This window comes from Leptonotus elevatus, chromosome 18 (assembly GCF_054856555.1).
Source record: "Leptonotus elevatus isolate MCC_2025b chromosome 18, RoL_Lele_1.0, whole genome shotgun sequence".
NCBI lineage: Eukaryota > Metazoa > Chordata > Actinopteri > Syngnathiformes > Syngnathidae > Leptonotus > Leptonotus elevatus.
The window spans coordinates 12,088,126-12,098,892 of record NC_141256.1 but is presented as its reverse complement, the minus strand read 5'-3'; the positions used below and the strand labels follow the sequence as shown (position 1 = coordinate 12,098,892).

Here is a 10,767-nt window from a genome sequence, read left to right as displayed (position 1 = left end):
TTCTCAAGATACCTTTCTGTCAGTACAGCATTCCACCGTCTTTGATGTTTCAATTAACTCTTTTCAGGGGGGAACGGATGGAACCTGTTTTTGTAATCGCAGATAGATTTTCCCCGAGGTTTCTTCATTAAATAAAGTCCACTCTTATCTTTGTACTCCAAGCATAGAACAAGCTTGTTTTGTTTTACTCGTAGCAGTTGTAGTACGCCATGGTGGTCACAAGATGGCGACATAATTCGTACTGTTTGCTACACTGTACTTCACACATCGTTTTCCTGTTGACTACCAGTCAAGAGATGCTAGTAAACCTGTACACGTGGTGGTGCTCTAGAGTTTGTTTTTAACTGATTCATGCATGATGTGTGTGTGTGTGTGTGTGTGTGAATGCCTTTTTATTTCCTTGAGTAGGAAAAGGGCAATTCCACAGAGCATTTCCGTTGCGGCTTGATCTAGTATGCTGTTGTACTTCCGAGATAATGCTGCATTCGAGAAAGGTGTGAGTGACAGACCGTGAACGGCACAACATAATTTACACGATTAGAAATACATTTGTCTTTATTATTATAGTTATTTGAAATAAATAACTTCACGTAACGCAATGTGCCTCGTGCTTACTGAATGAACCAGAACAACGAACCATTCACATTCAGCCATATTTTTTTTGTTTACATCAGTCTCGAACGTTTTGAGGTTGGAACTGACACAATCCAACTGAAATGATTCCGATTTCCCCAACTTCCTCAAATGCAGCATGAACTTGATCCACACCACTGCCGTCTTTTTTAATTAAATATCGGCCGAACGTATTACAGATTTGCTTAATTCTACTTTTTTTTTCTTGATTAATTCTACTTAATTGACTCACATTATAGTTCACAGACCTATAGAGCACAGATGTTAAAATGTATTCAAGCCAGCATCGGCTCTCAAACCATAGGTGTTACCTTTACTCTGCTTACCGATTAATTGACAGGTTTCTCCCCTGCACGGGTTTAAGTGCGGTTGCCATGGCGACACGTCGTGCGCCTCGGAAGAAATAATGTGCACGTAGTGAGAAAAAAAGTGACATATGTAGTGGTTTTGTTCTTTCTTTGTACTTGGTCCAGCGACAGAAGATGTTGGAACATAGGTCCCTGAACGACACTCCGGATAACCGGACCGACACTTTGTTCACGTCCAAGTTGAGCGCCGCTGCTGACACGTGCGTGGGACTTGCCATCCTCACAGTGGGTACGTGCACCAATTATTTATTTGTTTATTAATTATTTTTATTTCCCATTAAAAGCATTAAAAAAAAATGCAAACACGTCTAAAACAAATTTTAAAGTTACTTTTTAAAGCAATTTAGATTCGATCATTATTGTGACAGTATGATTCCCAAACTTCATTCCCATTTGTGCAATTTGATTGTTTTGGTCAAAATTATTTTTTTAAATGTAGTTTAAAGCTTTAATTTCTCAGGTGAATGATGTAGTCTGTTTATCGTGTGATATTTTTCCCCCCTTTTTTTTCTTTGTATCCTTCACACTCTTAATGAAATCCAATGGGGAATTCATGAAATAAATATAATGTTAGCGAATTACTTACTAAGAATGATCATTCTCCATTAAATATATTTGCATTATGGCTGTACTGTTATTATTCATGAGTACAATAGTTATCGTGCTGTATTTGGAAAGTGATCTTAATCTTTTATAATACAATGACAATCAGAAATTGCATTTTAATGGGTGTCTATTCATTCATAACAAAAATGTTTTGATTAGGAAGTAGGCTACTTACTTAAATAAGAGCAATTTATACATGAAGGAACTGTCGTTTTTGTGGGGTGGAGAGACAAACCTAATTATTGCATGTTTTAAAAAGCTGGGCGTTGCAAGTTAATCAGTGTCTTTTCATTCATAACCAAAATGTTTTGATTAGGAAGTACTTGGGTGATAATGTGTAGTGGAGAACCGTCGTTTATATATAATATTTATATTTAACATTTCTGTTACAGATTTTTTACTTATTGTAGGGATATGTGTCACTTTTACCAACACTCTGTGGCACAAGTTAACAAAGCGGCAGTTAAGTACCGCAGGTCTGAGATTTGAAAATAAACTGGCAGTGGATGAGCAAAGCCATTAGCCTCGCTAACCTCAGCTAGCGTTAGGCCGGTCGCTGCTAGTCTTAACTCATTCACTGCCATAAATTCATAAAATAAAATAAAAAGATTATTAAAAATTAGAGTCAAGAGGCGATTATTTTTTTTTAATCGCAATTAATCACATGACTTCATTAGTGAACTCACAAATATTACAAATTCTATATGTTCTAAATGTACAATAAAACAATTATAGGTTTTCATACACTTAACAAAAGTGGGAAAAAAAATGTTAAACTAATAGAAATAGTTCAAAAGATTTTTTGACGGTTATAGCCGTCAACGGCAGTAAATGAATAAAAAAAAAATAATATATATATATATTTAAAAAATTCGGGGCGTCATGCGATTAAAGTTTTTAATTGTAATTAATCGTATGACTTCACTAGTTAACTCACGATTAATCACAAATTGTATGTACAAAACTAAATGTACAATAAAAAAATCACGATTTTTAACAAAAGTGGGAAAAAAAAATCATATTCATATTACATTTGTGAAATATGAATTAAGCAGAAAAATCCACCGTTTTTAATCCATTTATCCCTCGGACGGCCATTTTGCCACTTATTGTCAACTCTGGATTTGGTCGTACATGAGCCCTTAGCCACTGTGATGTCATTTTCGGTCGGCAGCGAGTTGCAGTACAAGACAAAATGGCCGCCCTCTGAGATGGATTAAAAACAGATGGATTTTTCTGCTTAATTCATATTCCACAAATTTAATCAGAATACCGTGTTAAAACTAGAAAATATAACTTCAGAAATGTTGGGAACTACAATGCTGTACTATAAAAAAATATCAATGACATTGCGGGGTAATTGAAAGTAAGATGAGATGAAAGAGTCGGTAATAGTAAACCATAATTGTCCTGTTTGTGGTTGCCCCAGTAGTGCTGTCAGTCCTGGGTAACGGCATAGTTCTGGTGATCTGCTACCGGCGCCGTAAGAAGATGGTGGGCTCCGAGCTGCTGTGCGTCAACCTGGCCGTGGTGGACTTCCTGTGTTGCATCTGCTTCTACCCGCTCTCCATCCTGTCATCCTTTCGCCACGCGTGGCTGGGGGAATATGTCACGTGCATCTACTACGGCCTGGGCTGCTACATTTTTGGCCTGTGCGCCATGTTCACCATTGCCGCCATCAGCATTATCCGCTACCTTAAAACGTGCTACAGCTTGGTTTATGGTGGGTATTGTCACAGTTATCCCTAAAGCTAACTGCTATTTTTGTTACTTCTACTCATGGCAAGAGGTTGGTTTTTTCCCCCCCCTATGGGCATTTGTTATGGTTACGCACAAAACTACTCAACTGCACACGGGAGGTGAGGTACATAATGTATGTACTCTATGTTGCCTTTTTATAAAATTAAAAGTGACTTCTAAACTCTCTTTAGAATCCATTCCAAGCAAATATTTAAAAAAAGACGCCAATACTGTAAGTAGCGTTCTGAATCCTGCTAGCTCGCGAGCTAAAGCGGGATATATCCATATCGATTTTCAACACTTTAAACTGATTTTTAAAATGTGGGAGACTCAACATGAGACAAAGGGACAAATAATCTACTACTTAGTGAGTGAGTGCTTGAGTTGACCAAAACAGACCACCACACACAATCATAACATCTCTCATCTCTCTGCTGCTGCAGTACCAAGACTGACCTGTGAGAGGCAGTATGGGATCACAGCACATCCAGACTGCCAGAAAGAAGAGTGTTGTAGTTGCAAAGTTGTATTTTTGTAATTTTTTGTTGTGTCGAGTTCTGCGAGAGGTCACAAAGTATTGTGTAGGAAATAGGGGTGTGCCAAATTCTCATTAGAATCACAATTTTCATTTAGTACGATTCAAAATCGATTTTTAATGCCCCAAATTCAAATTTTATTTAAATAATTTTATACTGTCTTCCGTTTGTGTGTGCCTTTATTGGGAGCGCTGTTCATGTTGTACCCGATTTGGCCACTCAAGGGCAGTGTGGTTCCACGCAGTCTGATACACTGTTAAGTTGTAGCCACATTAGAGAGAAAGTCACAATCAAGTAATTCCAAAAAAAAAAAAAAGTTAATCGTGGAGATGTTCTTTTGAGTGATAAAGTGCCGCGAGCGCGCTAATTAGAATTAGCGAGTCAGACTGGGGTAGATCATGACTATAAATTGAAGCAAAAATCATTGTCAATCAAATCATTCTGAAGCAAAAATCGATCAATCGAAAATCGATTCGGAATCGAATCGCGCACCCAAAAATCGGAATCGAATCGCGAGACATTCAAAGATTCCTACCCCTAGTAAAAAAAAGTAAATTCAAATTCTCAGATGACTGATCGCCGATTTCGTCGACGGGTTGTCACTGGGGGAATTGCCCTTTTTAGGGATCAATAAAATAATCTGAATCTGATCTAACCTTGATGGAGACGAGCTGTAAAAAAAAAAAAAATAATAATAATAATTGGTGGATGGATCTTTCAATAGCAGCTGTTTCTTTTCCGCAGCTGCGTGGCTGGAGAACGTCAGCATCAGGCTGGTGTGCTGTGTCATCTGGCTTGTGGCCACAGTCTGGTCTAGCTTCCCCCTCTTTGGCTGGGGCGAGTATGTCCCCGAGCCCTACGGCCTGTCCTGCACCATCGCCTGGCGAGGCTACCACACCTCGGCCAAGGACGCCTTCTACGTCATCTGCTCCTTCGTGTGCTTCACGCTGCTTCCTGTCTTGGTCATCGTGATGTCCCACTGCCAGATCCTCTACAAGGTGTCCCGTTTCTCCTATTCGCTGTCGGCACGAGGCATCCACAACAACCTGCGGCGTGCTGAGAAACGACTCTCAATGGTGAGCTGTGTATGTTGTTTACAGCTCTTCACTTTTTTTCACTTCGCTATTCTCTAAGTAGTGTTTCTGAACGGCGGCCATTTTACCGGAGAAACATCTAATGGTGCACGACCAAACAAAAATGCTGATCTCGTTTTTTTCCTTCACAAATGCATTTGACTCAGTCTGAAGTGTTTAATCACATCACTGAAATACATGACTTTCAGATGGCTACCAATTTTTTATTTTTTTTAAGAATATTAATTTCTATATGACCTTGACACTATACAGTGCTCGCAAAAAGACTAAACAAAAAGCAAACTTGTACAGAAACACTGGCTTATAGTAAAACATTCTGAAACACCCACACAGATCGTAATCATTGTCTATGCTAGCATTAGCCTTGTTTGACAGTAAATTTAAACAGTGGCAATAATGTTAAATATTTATTTTTATTTTTGTTTGTGTTTGTAATTTAATTTGCATTATTTATTTTTTTAAATAATTTTTTTAAATGATTATTTTATATTAAAAACATTTTTTTTTTTTTTTTTTAAAGTCTAATATTTATTCATTCTAGCTGATGCTAACCCGAAACAACGCCCAAACAGTTCGTACTAAAAAAACAAACAAACCAAAAAGTAGGTAAACACTGGCATAAAGCGTTCTAAAACACCCACACAGATACTTACCTTGGCCTATCTTAGCATTAGCCTTAAGCTAGTGGACTAAAGCTAAGCTATTTGGTTATACACAACGTGTCATGTTTACCTTGATAATAACTGCTACGCGACGAGGCAGATCGCATCGCTGTCATGCCGCGGCAGCTATGTGAGTTGTGAAAAAGCAGTTCTGAGGCCACAAAGCAGGCGACGAGTCTTTATTATTTTCCGTGGGCGTAATTATTGTCCCCATTCACAGTAGAACGGTGCCAGAGGGTTGTGATCTTTTGTTGTCACAAAAAAGTAATCTCTCTTCATCCTTCAATATTTCCTATGTCATTTTTCTATTACGTAACATTTTTTTCTCCCAGATGTTTTTCTGCATAAGTCTTGGCTTTGTCATCGCGTGGGCGCCGTACGCCATCGTGTCCTTTCTCTACATATTCCACAAGGAGAGCCAATACATGGCTCCCGAGGGCTTTGTTTTCCCTGCCCTATTCGCCAAAAGTTCCCACATCTACAACCCGTTTATTTACTTCTACTTCAACAAGACCTTCCAGAGGGAGCTCCAGTCCTTACTGGTCTTGATCTGTCCCAAAATGGGAGCGAATCGGGTTGGAGTCCACGCTGCTGTAAACCACCGGGCTCCTGACCCCATCGAAATCCAGCTCCAGGAGAGAGGCGACATCCGTCAGGCGTTTGCTCTATCCAGGGATCCGACGCAGAGCAAAAGCGCAGGCAAAGCCACGAAAGATACCAGCGGTAACCGAGTCCAGACAAGACTGGTGAACACCTGCTGGGGGTCCACGCCAAAGAACGTCTCAAAGGTTTTGAAAAAGAAAACTGTCAAAATTTCTTTGCCTGCCTCTGTGACCTCTTTTTAGACAAAGCTAGGATATATATATATATATATATATATATAAGTTTAGTTTTTAAGTTGAAATATTACCAATCACCACTAGATGGCAGAAATGTCTCACTTACACCAAGTTCTACAGTGTGAGTTGGCGTAATCTTTTTTTTTTTTTTTTTGCTGATTTGAAATGATATGCAGGATAGCATTGTACCTCGACAATATTAACATTTTGGGTGAGTTGATTTTTGTCAAAAAATGAGTTCTTGCACATAATGGTGATTTTCTCGTTAAGCAGTTTTTCGCCGTCCTTGAATTGTCATTTTTATGCAAGAGAGCCATTTACACTGGAAAAACTAATTACATATTGTGGGTATGTTATTGTTTGCTTCAAACGCTTTGTTGGTGGGTGAGGATAGTGCATCTTTTATACATTGAGAAATGTAATATCAAAAATGAAATGGCTATATTGGCAGCACGTATTTCACACGTATGCTCGTATTGTGTCGGTATTTTGACCTTTGTCAGTTGTTAGCTTTGTTAGCTGAAAAAATTGAATGCCACATGACTGAATTACCACCTTTACATGTTCAAAACTATAAATGTACCAAATACTGTACTATGATGTTTTTGTGTTGTGCTTGTCTTAATCTTGTCAAACCACCTACTGTGTAATATTATGTTTTTGCCAGGATAGTAAATGGAAATATAAATAATATTTTATGTACTGATTCATTGGAATTCTTTAATTCTGTGACATGAGAGAGAAAGTGTCTAATAAATAAATCTACATGCAAATCAATATCTGCTTGAGCCCTTTAGGCACCGTGATGTCATTTTCAATCGACAGCATGTGGCACTGCAATACAAAATGGCCGCCCCTTCAGATGGGTATAAACAAGTGGATTTTTCGGATTAATTCAGAATACTGTGTGTTTAGACTTGTGGGACTCATAAAGAAGTATTTTTTTTAATGTATTTTTTACTTGACTTCCACTTTATAACAGTAAAAGTCTTTCAAAGAAACATCCTATTAAACAGATACCTCAAATGCTATCGTATAACTATCTTAGCTGATTTTGGGTGAGAGGCAGACCTTGTTAGCCTTTAGTCATTTCCACACGCTGATCCGATTATATAAGTAAGATGCATCAATGGATGAAGAGAAGGTGGGACGGATGGGGGGGGAGGGCAGCTGGGATCAGACCGGCACCATCGGATCCCCCCCCACTCCAGCCCTCTTTTTTTGTGCCAGCTGGGCCTCTATTGTTTCCATCCTGACCCTCATTAGCGGGAGTTTTGTGAATCTCGTCTATAATTGCTCATTTGCAATAGCGCCACTGGACTGAACACTTCGAGTCCTTTCCGTTCACATAGCAGACCGGGAGGGAGCTCCCAACAAAGTACCAGTATGGACTATGCGTTTAGCGGAGGCATCGCGAAGAGGAGAGGAAGCTACGACGAAGCCGCGGCCTCGCTGCGTCCTGTGAGTACTGTTCTGGCGTCGAAGGCGACCAGGGGTTCGAGAGCCGCCATTGGCATGAATGGCGGGCGACGAGGGGGGAAGAATTCCCCATTGGTTTGAATGGCCCCATTCATTTCAATGGGCCGGGCTAGCAGGGGTGCAGAACCCCTGGCCGCCACCGGGGCCGCGAAATATTACAAATGAACATTTTCCATTGGCGCTTTGAGGTCTGCCTTCTTGGGTCAATTAGTGGAGTCCAGACTTCAAAACAAACATGGTGAAGCGGCTTTAAGCGGTTATGCTGCACGCAAATTGAGTACGCTTTTAAAATTCTGGTTAAAAATATTTTTTTCCCCCCATATACCCTTGATTAAGGTCTCAATCAATTCATCTCTACGGTTATATTAGAAAGCTACTCTTGTTCTGGAGAGCTCAGTATTGTTCATTCGGTGATTTTACCGATTTGACATGTCATCATCATTGCTCTCTCTTTTTTTTAATCTTATTTTTTTATATATATTTTTTATTATAAATTTTTATTTTGTATGTGGGTGAGTATGTGCATGTGCGTGTGTGTGTATTCATTAGTTCACCTAAAAACTATAAAAAAAAAAAAATCCCATACCGTTCACCTAAACTGAACACTTCAGAACCCAGCCAGAGCCGTGAGGCCGTCAGGAGACCTGAGGAAGGACCAAAGAAAAGAAAGGAAAGTGAAATCCAGCACAGACCAGACACCACCCACCTCCACCGGGCCACCAACCAGAGTCCTTCACCAACCCCAGAAACAGCCAAATTCCAACAAATCAGGAAGACCTCAAGAGACCAAAGGAGAGACTGAGGAAAGGAAGGAAGGACAGAATAGAAAAAAAAGAAGGAAAAAAAAAGAAGAAAAAGAAAAATTAAAAAAAGCTACTTTTGTTTTCTTTTAAATGATTTACAAATGTCGTTCTTTTAGCATTTTTTCAAAGCTAATTTTGTTTTCTCACCTTTGTTCCTGAATGACACGTTACATTACTTGAAAAAAAAGCTGTAATGGTTTCAGCATTTCTGTTTTTGTTTTCTTTACAGCACTTCCGAAATATGGCTCAGAGACGTCGCTCTGCCCCGTCGTTGGTTTTGGGAAAGGCTTTGGGCATGCCGTGGTCTCCAGTCAGGTTAGTAGGACGACATCAAAGCTGCTACTACTAAATTATAGATAGTGGCATTACAGTAAAGATACTATAAAAAAATTAAAAACATTTTTTAATATAGACTACATGGTAGTTGAATAGGCATATAAAAGTGTGGAAGAATGTCCGGCTCACCCAGCATTTACATTAGAGTCCGACATTGATGCATTCATTCAGCCAATTGAAGGGTTACACAAACGTATGCATTCATTTCTAATGAAAATCAAATGTGCACCTTGAGCGCATAACTTTGTCCATCCCTGCTCTAATCTCTCTCTCTCGAATAAAATCCAATCAAAAAAATGAATTGACTCATTTTAAAAAGTAAAAGGATTAGAATTCATTTCAATTTCTTTACCACAGAAAATAAATAAATAAATTATTTCACTGCATGTTAAGCACACCCACTATGCGGTCGAGTGACATTTTTCACGTGTGGGCTACTTCCTTGTGGAATACTTTCGATTTGTACACCAACCTTTGAAATATGTTAACACAAAAGCTTAGGCCAAGACCACCACAAACTGAAACGCTCGAACGGCAGCTGACAACTTTCATGAGTGGGCAAACGTAATAACCTTTTTTTTTTCTTGAAGAGGCCTTAAGATTGCATTCAAAATCATACCGAAGGACATGAAATAATGCACACAAAAGAAGCCCTGGACACATTTAAGTTGTAATTGGGGGTTATTATAATTTGATAATGGCCAGCTCCAAATGGAAATGATCCATTATTACATGGCTGTTGAACTTTGAGAGACATGGTCGTTCATTTTCTTTACATTAGGAAGTATAATTGACGCCACTCACAGTTTTTATTATAAGGTATGAAAGCGCCGGTTATCTTAGCATAATTGGCAGGATACGCGGGGGAACATTTAAATCAAATGTAGACCCACTCTTTTTTCCTGAGCAAAATTATTATTATTATTATTATTATTATGTTGCTCGTGAAAGAATGTTAATAATAATGTTAATAATAATAATAATAATAATTATTATTATTATATTAATAATAATAATAATTATTATTATTATGTTTCTTATGAAAGAATATTAATAATAGTAACAATAATAATAATGATCATTATCATCATTATCATCATTATTATTATTATTATTATTATTATTATTATTATTATTATTATTATTATTATTATTATTATTATTATTATTTGACCACTGTCCAAAGGATCAAGTGCTGCGTAAAATGAATGGCTATTTTGTACCTTTTTGTTGTCTACACAAAACGGACACTTGGTTGTCAATATGGCAAGTTTAGGTGAGAGGGAAAATTAAAATGACCGACCACACGCTGCTTGAGTCAAACGCGTCATCACGAACACCTCTGCTTTCACAGACATTTATGTCCAAGAATCGTTCTATTTGCTTTGAACGTCCACATTGGCTGCGAAGGCAGCAGCATCTTTTTAATAAAAAGCATGTTTGTTTTTGGACCATTTTTTGAATGTCATCAAAGCTCTTAATCAATGAAGAATATGGAAAAAATGTCAGGGGATGTATAAAATTAGCCAGATAGTCCGTCTAATATTAAGTCTGTCCATCCATCCATCCATCCGTCCGTCTATTGTGCCATCATCCATCAGCTTTCATCCATCCATCTGTCTGTCCGTCCATCCATCCATCCTGCCACCCACCTATATGCATCCATTTATT

At 38.4% G+C, this 10,767-nt stretch overlaps 2 protein-coding genes and 1 long non-coding RNA gene across 4 annotated transcripts in view; 2 read left to right on the top strand and 1 right to left on the bottom strand.

Moving 5' to 3' along the window:
- The first annotated feature begins 307 nt into the window (after positions 1 to 307).
- On the top strand, positions 308 to 7,226 carry opn8c (opsin 8, group member c). Its single transcript, XM_086061243.1, has 5 exons — positions 308 to 496; positions 1,107 to 1,230; positions 3,040 to 3,330; positions 4,628 to 4,959; positions 5,972 to 7,226. Exons 1-5 carry the CDS (start codon positions 455 to 457, stop codon positions 6,482 to 6,484), a joined length of 1,302 nt encoding a protein of 433 aa, XP_085917369.1. The 5' UTR covers positions 308 to 454; the 3' UTR covers positions 6,485 to 7,226.
- On the bottom strand, positions 5,802 to 9,852 carry LOC147158634 (uncharacterized). 2 transcript variants are annotated; one of them, XR_015090840.1, is made up of 3 exons: positions 8,682 to 8,709; positions 8,544 to 8,601; positions 5,802 to 6,396 (listed from the first exon to the last, which is right to left on the bottom strand). It is a non-coding gene; the product is annotated as an uncharacterized LOC147158634 (long non-coding RNA). The 2 variants fall into 2 exon arrangements; XR_015090839.1 differs by having other exon boundaries at positions 5,802 to 6,393; positions 8,544 to 9,852.
- Positions 7,771 to 10,767, top strand: part of tagapb (T cell activation RhoGTPase activating protein b) — a 15,695-nt gene continuing 12,698 nt past the window's right edge. The window contains exons 1-2 of the mRNA XM_086061240.1: positions 7,771 to 7,939; positions 8,990 to 9,075. Of these exons, the coding sequence (XP_085917366.1) occupies positions 7,865 to 7,939; positions 8,990 to 9,075 (161 nt within the window). The 5' untranslated portion in view covers positions 7,771 to 7,864. The remainder of the gene's footprint in view (positions 7,940 to 8,989; positions 9,076 to 10,767) is intronic.